The 23,805-nt window shown below is 42.3% G+C and overlaps 1 protein-coding gene across 6 annotated transcripts in view; it reads left to right on the top strand.

Moving 5' to 3' along the window:
- The window catches only part of LOC311262617 (titin-like), a 204,782-nt gene that overhangs the window by 38,064 nt on the left and 142,913 nt on the right, over positions 1 to 23,805 (top strand). For 4 of the 6 annotated variants that reach the window (XM_084362158.1, XM_084362157.1, XM_084362159.1 and 1 more), the window contains exons 38-45: positions 7,666 to 7,944; positions 18,049 to 18,330; positions 20,265 to 20,543; positions 20,652 to 20,933; positions 21,034 to 21,312; positions 21,739 to 22,026; positions 22,952 to 23,230; positions 23,447 to 23,728. In XM_084362158.1, coding sequence (XP_084218284.1) covers positions 7,666 to 7,944; positions 18,049 to 18,330; positions 20,265 to 20,543; positions 20,652 to 20,933; positions 21,034 to 21,312; positions 21,739 to 22,026; positions 22,952 to 23,230; positions 23,447 to 23,728 — 2,250 coding nt within the window. The remainder of the gene's footprint in view (positions 1 to 7,665; positions 7,945 to 18,048; positions 18,331 to 20,264; positions 20,544 to 20,651; positions 20,934 to 21,033; positions 21,313 to 21,738; positions 22,027 to 22,951; positions 23,231 to 23,446; positions 23,729 to 23,805) is intronic. The other 2 variants (XM_084362160.1, XM_084362161.1) reach the window with 2 other exon arrangements.

Genomic DNA, 23,805 nt, shown 5'->3' with positions numbered 1-23,805 from the left:
GAGCGAACAAGGAGACAAATACGTGAGCATTAACTTTGATGTATTTGCTGAGCCAGCGAAGGATGACAAGATAGAATTCAAAGGGAAGTCCTCTGACATGTGCAGCTTCCAATTCCAGGTGACTGAGACGGCCCCTAAATGTGTCATCCCATTGACTAACGTTACAGCAGCGGTAGGGACACCCGTTATCCTCCAGTGTCTGGTTAGTGGTAAACCAAATCCCACAGCCGAATGGTACAAAGATGGAGACCGTGTATCAGACAGCAGGTGTATAATCCAGGAGAAAACTGCAGGCCATTTCAATCTGCTCATTACAAACGTGACCCAGAGTGATGCTGGCGAGTATAAGTGCGTAATCCAAAACACAGCCGGTTGCATTGAAACTACTGCACTGCTGAAGGTGTTTTAGAAGTTGAAGGGTTTGGGGCTGGTTGCACAAAGAAAAACTAACTGTCCAAGTCCTGTAGTTGTGTGTCGCTAATTCTAATTTAAGCAGGTTGTTTTCTTGGTGTACTAAGATTAAGCTTTGAAAATTTTAAAAATGGCTGACCAAGCAACCTCTTCAAACTGCTTTTCTGGGAAACACAGACAATGAGTGAAGCAACAGCCTAAATTGAACAGGAAATGTTTCCACACATATAAGCTCTCAAAACACGGTTTCTTTTTTCATTGCTCGCTTAACATTGTTTACAAAATTTCCACAAATTTCCACATTTTGTCAGTATGAAGAAGGTGTGCTTTACTGTTAACACTGAACCACAACTGTTTCTATCTTTTGGCTTAAATTAGTCCGTTTATATCTTTGTATAACCAGTGTCATACTTGTTTAAGAGCATAGCTAAGACTGGCTGAACACAGTAGAAAATGTAAAATTATCTTTGGGCAACCAGCCTGTAGTCATGTGGGTAAAAACATTGTGTGTTAATGTTTGTCATAGTGTGTCAGTGATGAAAAATGTAAACTTTTTAAAAAAATGAGAGGATGAATAGTGTAGAAAGTGACACAGACAGTCTGCTGACACTTTTTTTCTTTATTTATTCTAAGTTGTGTAAAACATATTTTATTTAAATTTGTGTTAGAAAAATCTGGGTTTATGTTTGGTTTTGTTATCTGGTAACACTTTAAAAGTGAGCTGCTGTTACTTTGAAATTCATTCACCGTAATGAAGTCTTTACAACTGACCACAAACTGCATCTATTTTATTCAAAGTTTGAACAGCTCAAAGAAAAATGTACCAGTCTGTTTTCAACTTTGTGCTATTCACATCAGCTCAACAGAAAATAACAACTACTGCTAGGAATATTAGGGATGCGCGTGAAGCGAGTTTCTCATATACACAAAACATTCACAGCAATACATATCATTGACATTTTAAGTGGTAGTACATTTTTGTGAAGCTTTTTGTGAGCTGCAAAGCCATAATAATGGTCTCACTGAGAAGCTGAATTTTCTTTTGAAGTAATCCATCTTTAAAATTAAATATAATTCAATCAAATTCATGTTTCACGTATAATTATCAGGGCTTGGATTGGACTTTATTTCACTTATAGATAAAATTAAAAATCTCAGCCCTAATCATTCTAAGATTTACATTTTAAGTGATCATCGTATCCAAAATCAAACTTGAAACAAAAGAATATATTGTCATATTGCTTACTCATATTGTTGCTTGTGTGATTTAGCATTTTGTCGGCGTAAACTTTTTTGTGTTTGAAGAGCTTTCATTGTGTGTGAATGATATTTTTAGGATTTAAAGCAACCTGATAATTCATAGCAGAGTATTGATAACACATTTTAAAAATGAATAATACTGTGAAATTTTTTAAAAATTTTAAAATATAAATGTTGATGTCTTGTAAATATGTGTAATTTTAGGAGTGTATGAGTAGTATTTGCCATTAAAAGAAGCAAGTTTTAAAAGATCTGGCATTGCGATAGAAAGTTATGGTTTATTTGTACAGACGTCACATTGGTTTGTCGAAGAGTTTATATAATAAAATATTTGATGACGTAAAGTTAACGTCTGAGCTTTTTCCTTTTTTTAAACAATTTACATGGGTGCATATTGTGTGTCCAGTGTTCACATGGTCAGTTTGTCAATCATCACATTTTCAGTCAAAATACAACTTCAAAAGTCAAATTTATTTACAGTATGTTTTGTATACCAGTGCGCCAAAATGTATTTGATTTGTGACTAACACCAAACAGTGATCCATTCTTGAGCTCCGTTATGACAAACAAACAAATAAATAGATAAATATAAGGAAAAAAGTTTTTGGTTATTTGTTACGTTGAAGGTCTAATTGAGTTAAATGCAATGTGTCATCGGTATGTAAACTATTTGTTTGCTTTGCAATGAGATTCAAATGATGTTTGAGCTATTTAGCTTTAATAATAATAATAATACATTTAAGTAGGTAATTGAGGAAAGTTACCAATGAAGCAGACCAGCTTTTTTGTACAGCCAGAATCACAAATCACACAATTTTTCTCAAGGGCTTTCTTGACAGTACAACAGACCCTCGATTCTGATACGGGAAAACTCCCCAAACGTCAAAGAGTCATCTATCCATTTGGGGGAACTTTTTTGGTCATTGTTTGGGTCATTTGCTTAATTGTCAGCAAATGTGGGGTGCTTACTGAAACTGAGTCATCGTTAAAAAAAACAAAAAAACACGTTTTTTAGGGTTGTCCTCTCTTAATCACTTAGTCAACTCATAGATAAGTAGGGTCTTTATAAACTGAGATTACATGTTAATTATTAATTTCATTTTTCAATAATATGTATTAGGAATGAGCTACTAGCAGCTGTAAAGTGTAAACTGTCTAAATCAATATTCACAAATATTATTTTATAATAATAAGCACCAGATTGCCCAAGATTTTGAAGGGACAATAATACTTTAGTCAACATATTTAGTCAACCAACCAATTGATTGGAAACAATCCTATCACTATTAGTTGACTAAGAATTTCTGTAGTCAAGGACAGCCCTAATATTTGCTTTCATGAATTCATTGTTAATATGATAGCTTTTGTGTTGTGGATATTGTTATCAGTCTTGCTCAATATTTCCTGACAGAGCGTGTTAGCACCACCATCACCACTGTGGAAGAGCAAGAGGAAACCTACTACACTGGTGTCCAGTTACCACAGAAAACAAAAACACTTGAACTCAAGCCAGAGTCCAAACGTTACTCTTCCTCTTTAGAGAAGAAAAAAGAAAAGCCAGTTTTCCTCAGCCAGCTCTCCCCAGCAGCTGTAACATCAGGGGAAACAGCCAGATTTACTGTCAAAGTGTCCGGCTTTCCAAAGCCGACTGTTCAGTGGTCTCACAATGGAAAAGTGATAAAGAGCTCCTCTATATACAAACTGATAGAGGAGAAGGAGGACTATACGTTAATAATCACCAAGGTCACATCTGAGTATGAGGGCGAGTATTCTTGCACTGCTGCCAACAGGTTTGGCCAGACAACGTGCACCACTTATCTTGAAGTGAAAAAGACCGATGTTAGCCAGGCAGAGAGATGGGTTGAAAAGATGTTCAAGGTCACAGGTCAACCTCCGACTTTCACTGTTCAGATTCAACCTGTGAGGTGCTCAGAAGGTGGAGAGGTTTCCTTTAATTACAAAGCCAGTGGTGACCCAATGCCTGATGTGAAGTGGTTCAAGGGGGCTTTCCAGATCCAGCCTAGTAGAAATTGTATTGTTCTGGCCAACCCAGATGGATCTGGCTTCATCAATATTAAGAGCGCCAAACAGGAAGATAGTGGCCTGTACACATGTAAGGCATCCAACCAGTTTGGGGAGGCATCTTGTAGTGCTGAGCTTGTTGTGTTCAGAGAATCTGTCTCAGTTTCTCGAAAACAGGAACAGATGACAGTGGTTCAGAAGAAAGGCTACAAGGTTTCAATGACAGAACAGGCAACTGAGTCCCGCTTGTACCAAGTCAGCCTGCCGGGCCAGGACAGAGCTAGATCAGATCAGATGGTTTACACCATTGGCACTGAAGACCGGCAAATAATTCCCAGTGAGCAAGTGGGCTCCCTTAGAGAACTAGACATCTCTGCTGCCACTGTTCATCGTGAGCAGCTGACCCACCAGGCAGCAGTTCTTCAGTCTCATGAGATAGAGGAAAGGGTGTCTGTTGTTCCTACCCACCCACCTCAGGTTTCAGCTATTCCTGCAAAACAGCTCCACATGGCAGCGTTTACATCATCTGTCGAGGAGAGTCAGGACCTTACAGAGCAGCACTGTGATCGCATTCAAAGCCCTGAGGTCATTGAGCTTCAGGCCGCTAGAGAAAAGAGGTCCAAGGTGATGTCAGCTGTTGCTGAAGAGCTCATCCCACTTTCTACTATTAGCACAGAGCCCCTGGCTGACAGGAAGCCTGCTACTGTCAGGCCAACATCAGAACCTAAACATCTTGTTAGTGGGCATCAAGTTGAGTCACAACTGTCCATCCTAAAAGAGCAGTCTCAGGATATCCCCAAACCTCCGGAGGAGAAGGGTTACAAGGTTAAAGAAGGTATTAAGATTTTATACTCAGCCCAGTCTGCAGAGAAACGGGTGCTTGCAGAGGGCCACACAACTGAATTAGCAACAGCAGACTCTGCTGTGAAATCTTCTGTTGAGAAGGAACAGCACCAACCTGTCCTTGCCTCAGTGAGTGAGTCCAAACAGACTCTTTCCAAGGAGACTAAGTTCTCCATGCAGAGGCCCACAGAGGAGACAGCCCATCTCTGTAAGGATAAAATCATGAAGGCAGCTCTAACTGCCGAAGAGACACGAATGCTGCAGGCTGAGCCCACTCAGCAGCTGCCAAGTCTGGACAGTGCCATGTCCATCCAGTCAAAGGTAGAAGGAGAGCAGTTATTGCACCTGCAGGTTATCACAGAGCAGGACCTCCTTCCATCTGAGAAGAGCTTCACCTGTGAGAAACCAGCACCAGAACAGGCAGGAAGCAGGAAAAGTCCCACTTTGCTACACATTGTTAGTCAGGATGAGCAGAGGACAGTAGTTTGTGAGGACACATTAGAGTTTGAGGCCAAGGCCAGCACCTTAACCATCCAGCCCCAGAAAGTGGCCCCTACTCTGCTGCATCTTCAGTCAACCCAACCTGTGGAGGCACTACCCAAAGAGGGTATTCTTATAATTGAGAAGCCTGACCAGCAGGTGGCGGCACAGAAACAAGAAAAGACAAGGAGTCATGCAGCCATCTTGGAAGAGAGAAGGGAGCTCACAGCAGATTATCACACAGAGCTGGATTTGTCCGTGACTGGCATTCAGTCTCAGCTTCGAACCGAGCCCAGGCCTGAAAACATCCTCCAGCTCTCCTTCCAGCCCATGCAGCTGCCAAAGGAGACACCACTTTCTACTGACATCAAGCAGCAGCGAGCTTTGGTGCAGAAGGAAGATCGCTGGAATGTGATGCATGTCAACATTGTGGCAGACAGTCAGGCCTTAGAGGAGGGTCACACAGAGAGTCTTACAGCCGTGGATAAATTCACCTGTGAGACAGCTGTAGAGCCAAAAGTTCCCACTGAGCCAATCCAGATCGAAGAGAAAGAGATCTCCACTGAAAGTAGTGTCCTCCTAGAGGCAGCAGAACAGGACTTTGCTGTTCAGATCCAGGAGGGGCAGTCAGTCAGGCAGTCGATAGTGATGGATGAGAAACGAGTGCTGACGGGTGAGCTCTCTCAAGAGATCACCAAGTCTGAGTCCACTAAAGTTGTTGTCACCAGACAACCAAAACTGTCCCTTATGGCGTCAGAATCAAAAGACAACACAGCTCTTCCCAAAGAGATGACGTTTGTGATTCAGGTCCCCAAACCATCCAGTCTGAATATTCGCCATCAGCTCCGAGATGCTCTTCAATCTGCTGTGGCCAGCGACCAGCGAGTGTTACTGGCTGACGTCGTAGGAAGGTTACAGGCTGTAGAAGTACAGGAAGTCAATGTTCAAAGAGAGCCCAAGCGGGCCATGTTTACATACCTGATCACAACAGCAGGTGCCCCCATGGAGATCACACTGGCTTTTGAGGGAAGCTATCCTCAGTCAGCTGACTTCAGGACTGAACTCCAGGCAGCTTTCCACTCTATAGTATACCAGGAAGCCCATGTTCTTACTTCAGAACAGCCAGGCACTATGCAGCTAGACAAACCTCAAAGGGCACAAGTCACATCAGCCCGCTCTAAGCAAATGCTATCATCCATGGTAGAGACAGTGAGTGTCGCAGAGAGTGCAGTTGATTTCACTGCTTTTAAATCTCAGGCTGCTGCACTTAAGACCGAGTCTAAAACAGCAGTTGAATGTGCTGCAGCTGAGCAACAGGTTGTGGTGCAGGAATCCAAGGCAGCAAAAATGGAGCAGACCATCTCATCCAAGGTCACAATTTCCACTGAGGCTCACATGGCTTTCGAGCAGTCAGTCCAGGTGTCAAAACAGGAGGTGAGGTCAGTAACGGTGAAAAGCAGAGAGAGAGACGTAGGAGCGGCTATTGTTACCACTGCCCTGCCTCCCACCACCGTCCCCACCGAACAGGTGATGGATGTTAGCATCCAGAGGGAGCACAGGGAGGAGATCTTCAAAGAGGAGGTCACAGTATCCAGGCCAGAACAGAGAGAATTCCCTGTAATAGTCACCTCCCTCGAAGATGTATCCTTCGAAGAAGATAGTAAAGTAACCTTTAGCACCACCATTAAGTACGTCACAAAGGTAAACTGGTTTTTCAATGGGCAATTGGTAAAATCTGGCAAAGAGTTCAAGTGTTCCAAAGACCACGACACATACACATTGGTTATCAACAAAGTTGTCAAGGAGAGGCATCAAGGAGAATATGTGTGTGAGGCTGAGAATGAAGCCGGCAGGACTACAACATCTTCAAGACTCACTGTGGTCCCAAGAGGTTTGAAAATAGGACAAATCAATGTATCATTCATTCATTCACCCATTATCTCTGAATGACTAATCATTCACATAAATGGGTTCATTCAAGACCTTTGTCCTCACATGAAATTATGCATTTGTCACTCTGGTCTATATTCATTTCATAGCTCAGCATGAGCACTCTTATCAGGGCACTGGATGGTACTAACTCACCACGTCTTGTTTGTCCCACATCATTGTATGGTCAACAATTGCCTGAAGACCAGAACCTTCACAACCATGCAAGTTTAGCTTAAGGCTATGTAGTCAATAAGCATCTTGCTATAATTGTTGTGATGATCCTGGTCTTCAGGCAACTTTCATGGTCTTTCCATGGTCACTTTGGCATGTCAGTGGCAACAGGTTCCTTTTCTTTTAAATCCATATTTTGTCTCATTCCTTTAGGTTCATTCTCTCCACATCTCCAATGTCTCTCTGCATGTTTCAGGGCTTCAACTTGACATTGCTTCATCTTTTACAAATTCTTTGTTTCTTCCTTCTTTTAGCCTGAACCCTAGCCCCATGAGAATCATGTTCAATGAATGTATCTTTTTCTGGGCAACTTCACATGAAACCATGGGGCTAATGTTCTTGCTATTTCCTTTACAGTCACTCCTGAACCTCCTTCCACCATTCTTGTACATTCCACCATTTCTGTTCCTGATCTGTCAGTTTTTTGTAAGAGTTTCATAGATTCCATTACTAATTTATCTTTTAATTTCTCTGCGTGTGCCTCAGTGCCACCTGTGTTTAGGCAGAAAATCGCACCTCTGGAGATCAACGTCGGCAGCCATGCCAAGTTTGAATGTGAAACCGAGGATGCTCCAAATGTGACCTTCAAATGGTACAAGTCTGGCATTGAGATCAAACAGAGCGAGAAGTATAGGATCCTCAGCCGCCACACCAGTTCGTCCCTGGAGCTCATGAACCCACTCAAAGCCGACAGCAGTGAATACACCTGCAAGGCTTCAAACCAGCATGGCACTGTCAGCTGCACTGCCTCGCTCATTGTCACTGGTAAGACCCAAGTGGGATCCTTTTTAAATTATCGCTTTATTATGTTTGTGTTTGAGAGAGAGAGAATTATATAAGTATTTGCACTGTGTTTTACCCTGAATCGTTACGATGCAATGTGGAAGTGATGATTTGTTCATAAACTGGATCTGGTGTCACATTTGGCAAGACAAAATGTTCTCATGTTTAAACCTGAATCAATCACCAAGTTGAGATTGCTCATTCCACTTCTTAAAATTTGTTCAACTTTTTTGTATGTTCTACCTGCTCTCCATAGAAATGTACCCTCCGGTATTTGTATCAAAACCAGACCCAATGACTTTATATGTGGGCAAACAAGCTCTGTTCCAGTGTGCACTCACTGGATCCTCACCCATGGAGGTTGTCTGGCACAAGGACAACATAGCCATCTCCTCTGGAGGGAACTATGTCATGAAATGTGAAAAGAACAAGTATTCTCTTCAGATTAAAAGTCTTGAACTGACTGACCAGGGAGTGTACCTGTGCAAAGCCTCCAACAGTGTCGGCACTGCTACCTTTACTACAGAGCTCAAGGTTATCAACAAGCCCAGCTTTGTTAAGACCATTGAGCCAGTGTCAGCTGCTGTCAATGACCCACTGAGACTGGAGTGCCAGGTGGATGAGGACACTGGTGTGACGGTCACCTGGACCAGGGATGGCAAAAAAGTCCACCAGAGCATGGATTGTAAACTGTCCTTTGAGGACAAGGTCGCTGTTGTTGAGATACCCAAGTCCAAACTGAAAGACTCTGGGAAATATGTTTGCACAGCCACAAATGAGGCTGGGAGCTCATCCTGTGAGGCTCTGGTAACAGTTCAAGGTAAGATCTTAAAGATGATCTTTCCATTAGTTTTAATAAAAACACATATCTCTTTAAATGAGCTTGGGGATTACTGCTGACAACTGTTCACAGCCAACTGCAAGCTGATGCTAACACTTTGCACTGCTGTCTTCTTTTGCATTTCTTTTTCGCTCTTTTCTGTCTTGGGTATTTAGTTTTTTTCTGTTTGTCTTTGATCATGTTTGAAAATCTTGGTGTCTTTGAACTAAAAACTCATTTCAGAGCCCCCTACATTTGTCAAGAAAATGGAACCTAAGATTACATGGAAACAAGGTATAGCTGCACGCTTACAGTGCAGCATTAAAGGATCGCCTGAACTTCGCATCCACTGGTTCTGGAATGAGAGAGACCTTAGCGATGGAGATAAATACAAAATTTCTTTCAAGAATGGGGTTGCCACCCTGGAGATAATAAACCTTGTGGTCACAGACAGTGGAAGTTACACCTGTGAGGTGTCAAATAATGCTGGCAGCGAGAGCTGCAACACCCTTGTAGCTGTTAAAGGTTTGTCAAATCTTGCATTTACTTTACATTCACTGTTCAAGAAAGACAGCCTTTGGTATTAACTGCATACACTTTATTTACCCTTCTGACACCCAGAGCCACCTTCCATTAAAAAAGACCTGCAGACACTAGAGGCTGTGAAGGGAGCAGCAGCTCAGCTGGAGTGCGAGATCACTGGAACAGCTCCTTTTGAAATCAGCTGGCTAAAAAATAAGAAAGCCATCACCAGTGATCAGAAGTATAAAATAGTCTCCCAAGATTCCTTGTCAAGGCTGGAGATTAAGACCTTTGAAAGTGCTGATATTGGAGATTATCAGTGTGTCATATTTAATGATGTGGGAAAAGTCACCACTAAGGCCCTAGCTAAACTTAAAGGTTAGTAAACCTGAGTTTAATAAAACTGTGTAATTGACTGGTTGATCTTGAGCTTCAAGTTCAGTTTTTTTAACTCATAATGTGTTTTTGTAGAGCCACCAACTTTCTCAAAGAGGGTTGAAAGTGCTACAGCAGTGTTGGGAAATACAGTGAAACTACAGGGAACCATTAAAGGCTCAGCTCCCATCACTGTTAAATGGATGAAAGACTCTGAAATACTGAGAGATGATGATCCAAATATCAAGATGGTGTTTGAGAACAATGTTGCTTGCTTATCGATAACAACAGTGGCCATCAGCCACGGCGGCAAGTATTCATGCCAAGCTGAGAACGAGGCGGGTCAACAAAAATGTGAAGCTACCTTGACTGTGCAAGGTCAGATGACATCTTTGATGCAGAGTTACTTATTTTAGCGTATTAGAGTTTCTTGTGACTAAATTCTTTTTTCTTAATAACTGTCTTATCCCAGAACCTGCCAGAATCGTGGAACCTGCAGAGTCCATTAGTGTGACTGCAGGGGATTCAGCCACTTTGGAGTGCACATTTTCTGGAAGCCCAGAACTCAAAGTGAAGTGGTTTAAAGATGGGAAGGAGATGATTAGTGGCCGAAAATATAAGATGACTCTGAAGGACAATATTGCCACCATGAAGATTCTTACGGCAGAAAGAGGAGACACTTCAGAATACAAGATGGAGGTCTCGAATAAAGTTGGGAAAGACCAGTGCACATGCTCAGTCACTGTCTTAGGTTAGCTGCTGGTTTCTGCTTTTTTAACATCTGATGATTTTGCTTGTTTGAAATTATGAAAAGTCTTAGTTACTAATAACTTCTTACTTCTAAATTCTATAGTTGTTGTTTATGTTTATGACAACGAGGAAACAAACTTAGACACTTTATTAAGACGATTTGGGATCTTAATCGTAGTTAAAGCCAGTGTGCAGGAGGCCATTTGCTTTTGGATTTCAGCTGAGTGATTCTTTCCAGAAACAGTTGAAACTGTCTTAATGCATTAGATGTTTTTTCTTCAACAACCAGATCGGATAATGCCTCCAACTTTCACCAAGTCCCTGAAAAGAGTTGATGGCAATATTGGTAATGACGTCTCCATGGATTGCAAGGTGTCTGGGTCCCAACCCATGACCATAGCTTGGTTCAAAGATGACCAGGAGATCAGGCCTGGGTCCAAATTCCAGCCTGGATTCAAAGACAGCTCTGCTTCACTTCAGATTATTCGGCTGGAGAAGGCCGACTCAGGAGTTTACAAATGCAGAGCCACCAATTCAGCCGGCTTTAAAGAAACAAGCGGCACACTTTATGTCAAAGGTTATGAATGCTTGTCTTATGTTGTTCTATTTATTGTGTACAAGCTTTTAATGATTTCATGCTAACATGAAATGCAATTTTGTTTTGTTTACGGCCTCCAGAGCCCCCAGTGTTCACAGTGAAACCCGACAACCAGGATGTTATACCAGGAACCACTATCTCCTTCAAAGCAGCTTTCACTGGAACAGCTCCTTTAGCTGTTAAGTGGTTCAGAGAGGACAACGAGATTATAACTGGAGGCACATGTTTCATAAAGAAAGATGCCTCTTCAACTTCTTTGGAGCTTCACTCTGTGAAACCCAGTGACTCTGCTAAATACACATGCCAAGTCTCCAATGACGCTGGAAAAGTGGATTGCACTGCAGTCCTCTTTGTGAAAGGTGTCTGTCTTCAGTATTGTGTGCAGCTGCATGAAAATCTCTTGACATTCCTTGTGACATCAATCTCTCTTTTTATACTAACATCATCATCTGATAATGAATGTTAACCTCTTCTCTCAGAACCTCCCGTGTTTGTGAGAAAGCTTGAGGCAACTAAGCTCGTCACCAGCGGCGATTCCTCCAGGCTGGAGTGCAAAGTGACAGGCAGCCCCGTCATCAGTTTTAAGTGGTTCAAGGATGAGATGGAAATTAGTTCCAGTCCTAAATACACAATCGCCTTGACTGACTTAGTGGCATCTCTGGAAATAGTCAAATGCACGGTAGAGGACTGTGGAGATTATGTCTGTGTGGCATCCAGCGAGGCCGGTAGCGACCGCTGCAGCAGTACAGTTACAGTCAAAGGTTGGTTTAGGTTTACGAGTGCTTCTCTTGCACTGAAACATTATCTGAGTTCTCAGTGATTTATTTTACTCAGATTTTTATTGAAGTAAAGACTTATTGTGACTTTGAAGATCTTTTCTTCAGTTCAAATGACACATCACCAGCATTTATCCCATCAACATGCCCCGCCCCCAGGTGGATGAGGACTTGGCAGCTGATCACACCAAGACTTGCAGCTAAAGGCCTGGCTTCAAAAACGCCTTGGAAAGCACGTTGGACAAAATGGCAGGGTGCACCCGAATTAAGAGCAATAAATGGAAAAAACAGTGAAAAGTTGAAAATATTCAAACAACATGCTACAAAAGTGTTGCAAGAGAGGAGCACACGCCAGGTGCACCATATTCTAGGAAAACAATGGTTTTGCTGGTGATGTGTTTGTAGCAACTTGTCTTGGTGTGATCAACCGCATAGCTGAAAACACCTTGTGAAACTTTCTTGGCCTTTCTGTCATTAGAGCTGAAGAAGTAATTTAGAAAAAGTGTCTTCAACCTCACAATAAAAACTCCAGTGGAATCGTTCATTTTGACTTTGCATTATCATATGTCATACTTGTGTAGTCCAGTGTAATGCGCTGACACTTTCGTTGTTTTCTTTTAGAGCCACCATTGTTTGTGCGTAGCTTGGAGCCCAAAGATGTGGTGAAAGGTTCTGAGATGATACTGGAGGGCCAAGTCTCTGGTTCTGCCCCTTTCACTGTGTCTTTTCATAAGAACACAAAGCTGATTAGGAATGACAAGAGACACAGGATCACTGTGAAAGATGACCTGATAGCCCTGCAGGTGCTGTCAGTAGAGGCAGGAGATGCTGGTTTGTACCAGTGTACTGTTGAGAATGAAGTCGGGAGGGCCTCCTGTGATTGTCAAGTAACACTAAAAGGTTGGTTTAGATGTTGTGGACCCATCAACTTTTGTGCTACCATTTTGAATTTTCTCTATCTATATTTGGATAGCCTCGCAAAGCTAGCACACAGTTCCCTCTTTGCTCATTCTGATCTGGCAATGCTCGTTAGGCACTTGCTTCTGGCTTTGTTTCCAGTGGACCTCACAAATACAGCAACATTAAGTAATGTTTTATAGTGCTCAAAAGTACAATTTGTACAACACACAGCATCATCTATCCCTAGACAGTGCTGAATGAACAAATGTACTGAGTGTATGGGTGGCCATTGGTTTTTTGCTTCTGCTGAAAAAAAGGGGTGTCTGCGCCAGAAATGTTGGTAGTTTCCTCGGAAATACATCTGCTGAGCCAAGATTCATTAATTACACTCAACATGATTTGAATTTCTCCCTTTGATCAGGAGTTTGGAAAACTTACTCAAGCAGTTTGATTAGCCCAAAATGCGTCAGGCTCAGCACATCCTCAGTGAATGGTTTCCAAAATACATAGCTTGTTCTAAAGACTGAGCATTTGGGATGAAGTCTAACTTTGCGAGGCTAATATTTTGTAGATATTTTGTAGAGGTGCCAATAACACTCATGTACGACTTTTCCTTATAGAACCACCATCATTTGTGCAAAAGCTGGGAAACCTCAGTCCCTTGGTGGGAAGCGAGATTTCACTGCAGTGTACTCTGAAGGGCTCAGAACCTATGACTGTGTCCTGGATGAAAGACAACCATGAGCTCAAAGAGGCTGAACACATTCAGATTACATATGAGAACAAGACTGCTCTGCTGCACATCACAAACTTACAGAGCAAACATGGCGGCAAATACTCTTGCCAGGCTCAGAATCAGGCTGGGAGCCAGACGTGCTCCGCTGTGTTGACAGTCAAAGGTTGGTTGAGATACTCAAGAAGAGTTCTTGGTCCATCTTTACTGTTTAGTACTTCAGGTTTGGGATTCTTTACTGATTATTTTGTTTGACATCTCAGAGCCAGCTAAGGTCACAGAGGAGGCTAAGTCTATCAGTGTGACTCAGGGGGATCCAGCCACGCTGGAGGCCAGGTACTTGGGCACCAAACCGCTGAAGGCCAGATGGCGAAAGGATGGCAAGGAGTTGACCTCAGGCCTGAGATATAAAGTACATGGCACAGACACCAGCTCTGTGCTCAAGATTATTAAAACTGACAAAAGTGACGGTGGTGAATACACCTTTGAGGTTTCAAATGATGTTGGCCAAAGTTCTTGTGAGGCGACGCTCACCATTCTGGGTCAGTTTGTTAATTTGTCTCCTAGAATCTAAAATGAGTTTTATTTTATTACAAATTACATTGAACATTGCTTCTCACTCTTTTCCTCTTCTACCAACATTAGATCAAATAATTCCACCGTCTTTTACAAGAAAACTGAAGCAGACGGAAGGTATCAAAGGATCGTTTGCTCATCTGGAGTGTCTTGTATCTGGCTCCCTGCCCATAACCATACAATGGTACAAAGATGAAAAAGAGATCCAGACTAGTGAGAAACACAAATGCACATTCTTTGAGAATGTTGCTTTTCTGGAAATCTCTAATCTTGATAGTAAAGATAGCGGCAGCTATACCTGCATCGCTAAAAACAAAGCGGGAACTGTCCAGTGCTCTGGGATCTTGTTTGTAAAAGGTTTGAATATGTTTTATTTTTTGTAGTATTTATCAGTAGCTTGATGTGTCCAATCAAAGTATAGTCACACAACTAAAGGGATATTTCTTTCTCCTTTCCAGAACCACCATGCATTCTTGAAAAGCCTGAATCCATGAATGTTTTGCCTGGCTCAAAGGTTCAGTTTAGCGTACTTGTCTCTGGTACACCACCACTGACCACAAAGTGGTTTAAAAACAACAAAGAGATTTTATCCAGTGCAGACTGCAATGTCGTCAAAGACAACACCTCAAGCTCTCTGGAGCTCTTCTTTGCCAAAACTGCAGATTCTGGAGACTATATCTGTGAAATACAGAATGATGTTGGCTCCACATCATGCCAGGCAACACTCTTTGTCAAAGGTTATCATTCTTTATATGAAACTGTATGGCAACTGTAAAGTCTGTCTCCATCCATCTGTTCTTATTTGTATTTTGAATTTAAATTTGTTTCTTTCTTTTGACTTCACACCAACACTCAAATTTCCGATTTCATCTCCATTTCAAACTTTAGAGCGTTTTCATTGAAAGTTTTGCGGTATGAAGTGACCGTAAAGCCTTTCCTTCTGTCCCACAGCAGTCACCATTAAGGGCCTAAACGTCTTGTCTATGGCACAAGATATTGCAATACTTAGGACAACTCCATGTAAGAAAGACTTCTGGAAGGTGCCCCATAAAGCCTAATTGGGCTTTTGCCTAAAAGGCAAATCTAAATTGGGTTTTACATTTTGCTGAGCTGTGAGTCTTCTCTGCTTGGGAAGCAGCAGTAAAATGTTGTGATATTGTCATTGTCATGTTTTGATTACGTAGTCTTGTACTGCACCACATTTTGAGTAACATTTGGATGGAGACACACATATTGCCCATTTATAAAGATCAGAATCCCCTCACCATCTGTCTGATAGTTACATCTAATGTTTTATTTCATTTCTTAGAGCCACCTAAGTTTACACGGACCCCAGCACGTGTGTCCGTGATCCGTCCTGGTCAGAATAAAGTGTTTGAGTGCCAGGTAACTGGCACACCTGAGATTGACATCTACTGGTTCAGGGAAGGATCTGAAATCAGCCCCAGTGATCGGTACAAGATGGCCTTTGTTAACTCTGTGGCCACTCTGGAAGTCTGTGGGGCTGATACCAAAGACAGTGGGCTTTACTACTGTGAGGCTCGCAATGAGGCTGGCAGTGAGAGCTGCAGCATGGAGCTCAAGGTCAAAGGTTAGTTGTGTCAGAAGACACGATGCTTATTGTGCAGGATTTTTAAGAATATAGGATTGGAGGCACAGTTTTCCCAATCACTGAAGAGGCCGTCTTTCCTAGATTATCTGCCATACACCTATAAAGAACTGTATTGGCATTGATTTTATTTGGGAGTTTTAATGTTTGGCCTCGCAGATTGTTTAATGAACCTTAAAAAGTTCAAATGCTGTCTCAAACTAGCAACTTTCATTGGGAAACTTTGCTTCTAAGAAAATGATTGATAGATTACTTGTCTTAAAGGATTAACACTTAAAAAAAAAGGTTTGTGACAATTTGTTTTTCTCTTATCTTAGAACCGCCGTCATTTATTAGAGAGCTTGCTCTAATTGATGTTGTGAAAGGCTCCAGTGCTGGTTTTGACTGTCAGGTTGCTGGGACTGCACCGTTTGAGATAACATGGCACAAAGATACAAAGGAGATCAAACCCAGTGCTAAACATGTTTTCTCTCAGATGAATGGCACTGTTGGTCTTGAAGTGAACAAATGTGACACTGTAGACGTTGGTGAATACCAGTGTACCGTTGCCAACGAGGTTGGAAGCTGTACTTGTAAGACTACGCTTAACCTCAAAGGTTGGTCTAATCAGAATTACATATCAACGTGTATATTTTGAGGTAATTAATGATCATTTACTTTAACATTTCATTGGTTTTCTCCAATAGAACCACCAATATTTACCAAGAGGATTGAGAACACTGCCACTGTTCTGGGTAAATTGGCAGAGTTTCAGTGTATTGTGAAGGGTTCTCCCACTCTCTCTGTACAATGGCAAAAAGATGAGAGCTGGATTTTGGAGGATCCAAAGATTGAGAGAACATTTGAGAACAATGTGGCAACTCTCAGGATTCCTACCTGTGAGACAACACACAACGGAAAATACACCTGCCAGGTGGTAAACGAGGCAGGGAAGGATAAGTGCTTTGCCACCCTCACAGTGCAAGGTATACCTGTGCTTATAAGCTTTGATGTCAAATCTTGCCATGTTCTTAACTTGGTTGGTAAATTAATGGATGATTGACTTTGTTTTGCATTGTAGAACCTCCTCAGATCATAGAGAAACCTGAGGTGATAAAGGTTACAGTTGGAGATCCAGTCAGTCTGGACTGTAAAGTAAAAGGCTCCCCTGAGCTCAAAGTGAAATGGATGAAAAATGGCAGGGAGCTTCAGTCTATCAGGCAGCACAAGCTGATGTTCGAGAACAACATCAGCAGCCTAAAGATTCAGTCTGCTCAGAAAGAGGATGAAGGAGAGTATGTCTTCGAGGTGGCAAACCACATCAGTAGCTGCACCTGCAAAGTCAAAGTGATTGTACTAGGTTGGTGTAAAATACATCTCATAAACAACTCTTGGTGACATGTTGAACAAAGTCTAATTGCTTTCTTATTATTCTTTTGGTAACAGAACAAGTAATTGCTCCAAGCTTCATCAAGCCCCTGGTAGACATGCAAGAGATATTGGGCTCCTTTGTTCAGATATGTTGCAAAATATCAGGTTCCCTGCCCATCTCTGTGGAATGGCAGAAGGACGGGACCAAAATCTCTAGTGGTGTGAAACACAAACTCATTCAGCAGGACAATTCTGTGTCCGTTGAAATTGAACAGCTAGAGAGATCTGACGCAGGATCCTACTCTTGCAAACTGACCAACGCAGCAGGAAGTTGTCAATGCAGTGGATCCCTCATGGTTAAAGGTTAGACAGTATTCTCCAACATGATTGGCCATGTAATCCAAACCAAAGGTAAGTACCTCTTTAACCTGGTTCATCTTGTTCTCTTCAGAACCTCCCAGCTTTGTGACACTGCCTGAGTCCCAGGCAGCTGTGCCCAATGCCACTGTACGCTTCAAAGGCACATTTAAGGGAACGCCTCCCTTCACAGTCAAATGGTTCAAGGACGACACAGAGCTCATGACTGGGCCCACTTGTTTCACTGGACTGGATGGATTGTCTTGCTTCTTAGAGCTCTATTCAGTGGGTGTCACCCAGAGTGGAGTTTACTCTTGCCAAGTCAGCAACGATGCTGGCTCTGTACGCTGCAGTGCAGACTTGACAGTCAAAGGTTGGATTCACCTCTTTTAAATCAACTCTTGCGTGGCTTTGTCCATCTCCCATCTGCATCGCTGACTAAAACTAGTGATTCGCTGTTTCATTTTACCAGCTTCAAGGCACTTTTATTAGGATCATTTGAAGCATTTTCACTGCTGCAACTTCCAATCAAGAACTGTATGTTGCCTTTGTGGTGCACCTGCATTTTCCATATCCGTCAAGCCGCTGCTGCTAACCTATCATTGTCAGCTCAACTCCTCAGCTTATTTCATCTGCTCATCTCCTGCTTGTCATTACCTTCTATCTGAAATGTCCCTACGTGCTTTCAGCAGCTAATCTGTCTGTATTTTGGCTTTCCAGAACCACCTGAGTTTATGCTGAAACTCCCTGCCACTAAGTTTGTGAAGCAGGGCGAGTCACTCCGACTGGAGTGCAAAGTCAGTGGCACAGCTCCTCTGAAAGTGACCTGGTACAAACATGACACCAAGGTCACAGATGGGGGCAACTACAGGACATCATTTGTTGACTCGGTAGCAGTTCTCGAATTGCTGTCCACCAGCTTTGATGATGAGGGAGTTTACACCTGTGAAGCTCAGAATGATGCTGGCAGTGTCAGCTGCAGCACCACACTTACCGTTAAAGGTTAGCCTCTCACTGAGTTCCTAATCATCATTTATTAATAATGGTCTGACTTTCTAATGCACTGACTGTTCAGTGTGTTGTTGAGGTTTTAGTCAAGGTTTTGTTGTATTGCTTAAAGCTGGAATACGTAACATTTTGTCATGTCCTTTAAATGCCGCCCGGGATGGTGGGGTATCGTCAAATAGTCAGGCTAGCACCTTTACGTTGGTTTGCGTTGCTGTCCTTTTTTTCGCAATTGAGAAATGTTCATCAGGTCGTTGGGTTGCCCCTTTTATAGGGCAGTCAAATAAAAAAACATGCTTGATACACAATCCTGTACAACACTTTAAACATTTTAGCTGTACTAGTTGTTGTTGTAATCTTAACTGTAGTTCCAACAAATTTAACAGAGTCTACTTGTTTAGGCATAGTTTCTTTTATCCATCCACAACAACTTTGCCATCTCGGCTGTAGATTCAGTGCACTTCCACAACCCTATCTGGATTGTAGCTCCAACATACAACATATTTTCCCCAAAATTCTGCCATTTTACCTGTAGTCAACACTGATGTTTTAGGTGTAGTCCCATTATAGTTACACAACCAACTCATGTCAGTGTACTTGTAATGCAGTGCAGTGTAATGCAAATCTGCCATCTTAACTAGCTTCAACAAATTCCAAAAACTCCACCATTTAACCTGTAGTTCCATTGAACATTCACAAGTCCTCCATCTGGACTGTTCCAACATACTGTGATAAAAAAAACAGCCATCTTATTTGAAATTCCAACCATTTCTACATCAGTATCAACACTGCCATCGTAGTTGTTCTTCCAACAAATTCCCACAACAATTCCACAACTTGGACTGAAGTTCCAACACACTTTTTTAAACGTCCATCATCTTAGATGTAGTTCCAACCAATTCCACATCAGTTCTGCCATCTCAGCTGTAGTTTCAACAATTATTCACAATTCAGCAGACTTTACTGTAGTTTCAACAACCTTCCACAACAACTTAGCACTTCCACGACCATATCTGGGTTGTATCTCCAACATCCAACATCCTTTCCCTAAAATTTTTACCACTTGGACTGAAGTTCCAACTTACTTTCTTAAAAGTCTGTCATCTTAGTTGTATTTCAAACCAAATCCACATCAATTCTGCCATCTCAGCTCATCTCAGTGCAGTTACACAACTCAACCAGTTTAACTGTAGTTCCAAGAAATTCCTTCCTTCAACAACTGTAAGCTGTAGTTCCACCGAACATTCACAAGTCCTCTACCTGGACTGCAGTTCCAGCATACTGAAAAATCTGCCATCTTAGATTTAGTTCCATCCAATGCAACATCAATTCTGTCACCCGAGCTGTAGTTCAAACACATTTCTACAACAACTTCCATGATGTAAGCTGTAGTTTCACTGAACATTTGCAAGTCCCCCATCTGGACTTAAGTCCCAACATACTTTGATAAAGAAAACGAAAAAAACAGCAATCTCAGTTGTAGTTCCAATCAATGCAACATCAATTCCACCATCTTAGCTGTAGTTCCAATGAATTCCTGCAATTCCGCCATTTAACTTGAAGTAACAGCCATACAAATTTCCAGTCTTCAATGTATCCAAAAAGTTCCAAAAGTCCACCATAAAGCCATAGCTTTCTTGGCTGTAATTCCATAAACTTTCCATAATTACTATGCCCTCTTATTTGTAGTTTAAATTAACCTCAACTCTGCCATCTTGACTTGAGTTCGATCCCCACTTTGCACAAAAATTTCACCACCATCGCTGTAGTTCCAACAAACTTTCTTATCAACTCCGCTATCTTAGCTGTGTGCCTTTTGCCACTGCAGAGCGTCACAACATGTGAAATGTTACGGTTTCAGCTTTAAGATTTAGTCATGGTTTACCTTTTCCCCTGTATGCCTCTATAACAGTTTCCTGATCTTTTTGTAGACCCCCCATCATTTGTCAAAGTACCTCAGCCCATTGAAGGGCTGAAAGGTAAGGACGTGAGTCTGTACTGCGAGATGAGTGGTACAGCTCCGTTCCAGATCACCTGGTTCAAAGACAGGAAACCTCTGATGGAGAGCAGGAAGTATAAGATGGTGAGCGAGGGCAGCTCAGCCACACTGCATGTCATTGGGATAGAGTCGTCGGATGCTGGCGAATACGAATGCAAAGTGTCAAACAGTGTAGGAAGTGACACCTGCCAGACATCGGTTAAACTCAGAGGTCAGTAGTAACAGCGATAGTCTCAAATTAAAATCATAAGTATTAGATTTAAATTACCTTGTCACCTTGCTGACTTTCCCTTTTGCGCTGTTTTTCTCCTCTCTTCAGAGCCACCGTCGTTCGTGAAGAAACTGTCAAACATGACAGTGATACTGGGAGAGGAGGTGACCCTTGTGGCCACTGTTAAAGGGTCTGAACCCATTACTGTGTCCTGGGTTCAAGACAAGGATCACATTCTCAGGGACGGTGACAACAGGAAAATCACCTTTGAGAACAACCAGATCGCTCTTAAAGTGTTTAAGGCCGATGCCACCACGGCAGGCAAATACACCTGCCAACTCAGAAATGATGCTGGGAGTGTGGAGTGTTTCGCTAACTTGACTGTTCTAGGTTTGTAATCATATAATTCTCTCTTTCTCTTGTTTTTTGTCCATCCCTTCCCCTACAGGTTTGATTAAAAAACATGTTCTGCTCCTTCTCTTGATTCCAGAACCTGCTAAGATAGTGGATAAACCTGATGCTCTGAGTGTGACAGCTGGCGACATTGCCGCCCTAGAGGTCAAAGTGTGTGGAACCCCAGAGCTCAAACCCAAGTGGTTCAAGGATGGTGTTGAGCTGGCCTCTGGGAGGAAGTACAAGATCTCATTTTCGCGCATGATTTCCAGCCTGAACGTGCTCTCTGCTGAGAAATTGGACTCTGGAGAATATACATTTGAGGTTATGAACGAGGTCGGGAAGGACCTGAGTAAAATTAATCTCACTGTCTTAGGTAGGTAACTTCTTTCTACTTGGAGTTTGATAGGTATTTTTTGACAATGTCCAAGTTAGTGCCAATATGATACCTGAGATTTGGTACCAATACCAAAATGATTTATGATATCTCTTGTTTTCATACCTCGATTTGTTCTTTACCAAACCTTTTTTAATTTTATTACAGAAGCAAAGATTCTCAAATCTTACATGTTAAATGTTGTCTAAACATAAGCAGATGGACATGAACTTTGCCTAAATAAAACCCAGTCTGAAATTGGCACAATTTTTGTTGAAAAAGTTACAGTACCTGCCAGTTTTTCATTCTTGGTGCAACACTTTTTGGTGTGCATCAAGGTTTTATACCCAGTCCAAATAATGACAGTGCATTTACACTTGTGTTACCCGTGATGCACTACTAAATCCTTGCTTCTATCCCAAACAGATAAGATCATACCTCCAACATTCACAAGGAAGTTGAAGGATTGCAGCACAGTCGTTGGAACAGCTGGAGAGATGGAATGTAAAGTGTCGGGCTCCCCACCTTTTACCATCTCATGGTACCACGATGGGGAGGAGATACAGAGCGGGCCAAATTATGAGATTTCATTCAGCGACAACAGCTGCACGCTCAAAGTGCCCACTCTGAAGTTGTCCGACTCTGGAATGTATAAATGTAAAGCCGTCAACAAGGCAGGATCCAATGAAACCTTGGCCTCCTTGGATGTTAAAGGTCAGGAACTATGGACAGAGAAAGAATGCATGTTGCACTTGCTTCTCATATCAATGTTTAATTAACCCGTACAGTCCTGATGTCTGAAAATCTGTTCTTTCTTTTGGTTATTTGAAAATTAGGAAACATTAGATGTTGATGAATATTTATGATGGACTAAATCTATGTAGATTTTAGGTTTGCCTGTAAATGTTATTCTACAAATGCATTTTTATTCTGAAGGTATGCTAGATTATGACAGCACACAAACACAAGGTGAAGGTAAGGTGAGGTTTGCCCAGGGCGTCATGCAAGCTGGGACCGCCACTGCTGATGCCAGTGGGGGGACCACTGGCATCAGCAGTGGCCACACCACAAAAACTACTCAGGAATGGCCCAAGGAACATTACGAAGAGTTCAAGGTGTCAACCTGGCCTCCAAACCCCAGATCCCAATCCGATCAAGCATTCGAGACGTCCCTGAACAAGTCCCATGCAGTCCCATTGTGGATCACTGACCCATCAAGGCATGGACACAGGACCTCTGAGGTCATCCTGTGGTTTCTGGTAACCAGGGGTTGGTGGCAGATCCTTTGAGTTCTGTAGGTTGCAAGGTGGGGCCATCATAGATTGGACTTGTTCCAGCATGTCCCACAGATGCTTGACTGGACTGGGAGCCAGGCAGTTTGGAGTCTAGGTCAACCCCTTGAGCTCAAACAAGCAAACAATGCCCGTGGCTGCCAGTAGTTCCTCTTAGGATGCTGATTGGTTCAACCACTGTGTGTTTGGTCACAAGCGCATAGCTTGAAACTTGGCATGATGGATTTGCGAGATCACGTGATCTTGCAAATCCAGCTGCCTCGCAAGGTGAACTACTTCTAGTCCTTTATATCATTACATACTTATATTCCACCATGTTTGATCTGTTACGCTCTGTTTGTATCCAGAACCTCCATCTTTTGTGGTGCCACCACAGCCATTGGAGGCCATGCCAGGCTCTAACGTGACACTCTCAGCCATGGTGAAAGGCAGCGCCCCCCTCAAACTGAAGTGGTTCAGAGGAGCAAAGGAGATCCTGTCTGGACGGGGCTATAATTTCTCTCTGAAGGATAACCAAGTTATTTTCGAGCTTTTCAACGTGGACAGGTCTCACTCTGGAGAGTACACCTGTCAGATTATTAACGATGCAGGAAAGGAGAGCTGCCCAGTTAATCTCACTGTCAAAGGTCAGTCTGACTAGAACTTATATTTTTATTATATTTAAGTACAAGAAGTTAGATCCACACAACTTGATAAAAGGGTGATAAATGTTACTGATAGAAGAACTATTTAGATACTTGATCTTAGAAAAGTTAGCAATTGACTAAAGTTGCATTGGTATTATCATCAAAATGTCCTCATTCTCATATAAACCAAACATTTTGTCTGATTGTGTCACACAGAGCCAGCAGCCTTCTCTAAGAAGCTGAAGGACGTGTCAGTTGAGAAGGGCAAACCATTAACGCTGGAGTGTACGTACACTGGCACTCCCAAGATCACTGTGAACTGGTACAAAGACGGCCAGCAGATCTTTGCCTCTTACAAATATAACATCACCACGACTGAAAGCTCCTGCCTCCTGGAGTGTCTCAGCACTGACGACAAGGAGGCCGCAGGGAAATACTCCTGCGAAGTGTCCAACGATGCTGGAAAGGACACATGCGAGGCAGCTGTGTCCATCCTCGGTTAGTTCAACTTTTCATGGCTTTTCACAGGAGCGGTTGTGCTGCTTTAGTACATTTTCAAGAATTCATTCCAGCAG

Source organism: Pagrus pagrus (genome assembly GCF_965226575.1).
Source record: "Pagrus pagrus genome assembly, chromosome: 9".
In the NCBI taxonomy this organism is placed as follows: domain Eukaryota; kingdom Metazoa; phylum Chordata; class Actinopteri; order Spariformes; family Sparidae; genus Pagrus; species Pagrus pagrus.
The sequence above is the reverse complement of the archived record's forward strand: the minus strand, read 5'-3'. Positions and strand labels throughout refer to the sequence as shown.